This window comes from Emiliania huxleyi (genome assembly GCF_000372725.1).
Source record: "Emiliania huxleyi CCMP1516 unplaced genomic scaffold EMIHUscaffold_8136, whole genome shotgun sequence".
Taxonomy (NCBI): domain Eukaryota; phylum Haptophyta; order Isochrysidales; family Noelaerhabdaceae; genus Emiliania; species Emiliania huxleyi.
The window spans coordinates 1-1283 of record NW_005195913.1 but is presented as its reverse complement, the minus strand read 5'-3'; the positions used below and the strand labels follow the sequence as shown (position 1 = coordinate 1283).

General features: G+C 62.7%; 1 protein-coding gene across 1 annotated transcript; it reads left to right on the top strand.

Annotated features, from left to right (window-relative positions):
• Positions 1-997: 997 nt before the first annotated feature.
• On the top strand, positions 998-1251 carry EMIHUDRAFT_258766 (hypothetical protein; the record flags this gene model as incomplete). Its single annotated transcript, XM_005759081.1, has 1 exon — positions 998-1251. A coding segment is annotated over one exon (254 nt), but the record flags the coding sequence as incomplete, so codon positions are not given.
• Positions 1252-1283: the final 32 nt, after the last annotated feature.

Below are 1283 nucleotides of genomic sequence, written 5' to 3'. Positions count from 1 at the left end.
GCGATGAACACGCGACGATCGACACGCCCTCTCTGCCTTGTGTGGCGATTACCACGTCGTGGGGGAGTGTTGGGCACCTGTTCGACGTGGCAATGCCACTCTACCTCATTGCTGTCTCTTCCTCGTCTCGCCTCCTCGCGCTAGCCCGTCCCGCTGTCCAACGCCTCTGGCAAGAAGTCCAATGCGCCTCTACGAGCGTCTCTGCCGTCTGGACGTCTGAGACTGAGCCTGCCATCTCCGACGTCGGCGGCCCGTGGCGCAACATCAACGTTCGGGGCATTGAAGATCGTCCTCACGTCCCTGATGCGCTCACATCCGCGTCAACGCGGCGAGGCCTCCCAACGGCCCAAACGCCGCGCCGCAAGGGGGCGCCCCCGCTGCCGCTCCCGCGCCCGCCGCGCCTGCCGCGCCCGCTCAAGCCGCCGCCCCGCGACGCTCAGCCCGGATTGCAGCTCGCGGCGCGCCATGACCGAGCTCCACAACGAGCTCCTGTTCATTATCTCCCCTTTCTCTCTCTCCGCCCACTCGGCCGCGCTTTGACCCCTTCACTGGATCATCTTAGCGCGCAAGTCTTGCCAACAAGCAAGACTATCCTTCGCGAAGACGCAAGGTTGGACGCTTAGCCAGCCCCGCGAGACGCCGGGCGGGTAACCGGCATACCTACGCTCAGACACATTCACACTCTGCTGTTGTTGTCTGCCGCATCCTCATTCATGAAGACTGCGGAGACAATGGGGGAGTGTTGGAGAGTGTGAACTCAAACCTACTTCCTGAGGATCCTGACGCTGACCGTAGCCTGACCGTCCTTGTGTAACCGTCTCATGTTCATGTTTGGTTTGTCCTGCCGCGCACATTGTCATCGACTTGGTGGCTGTGGTGATGTAGCGATGGTGTGGGTCTCTAGTGACCTATACACTCCTCCGTGTTCCGTCTTCCTGACAAAAAGAATTCACCGGATCCGGCACGCCTCATACTCGATCATTCGTCTGGGCGCTCCATGTCAGCCGCAGACCCGATGCCGACCGAGCCCTTCCAGCTCTCCGCCATCCTCACCGGCCACGAGCAGGACGTGCGATCCGTGGGACCGTTCGCCGACAGCCAGGTCATCACCGGCTCGCGCGACGCGACGGTGCGTGTGTGGAAAGTCGACAGCGAGTCGGCTGACGGAGCCTCTGCCACGTGCACGCACACGCTCAGCGGCCACACGCACTTTGTGGGCGCCGTCGGCATCACCGCCGCCGGCGAGGCCCTGTCGGGCTCCAACGACAAGCACATCATCATCT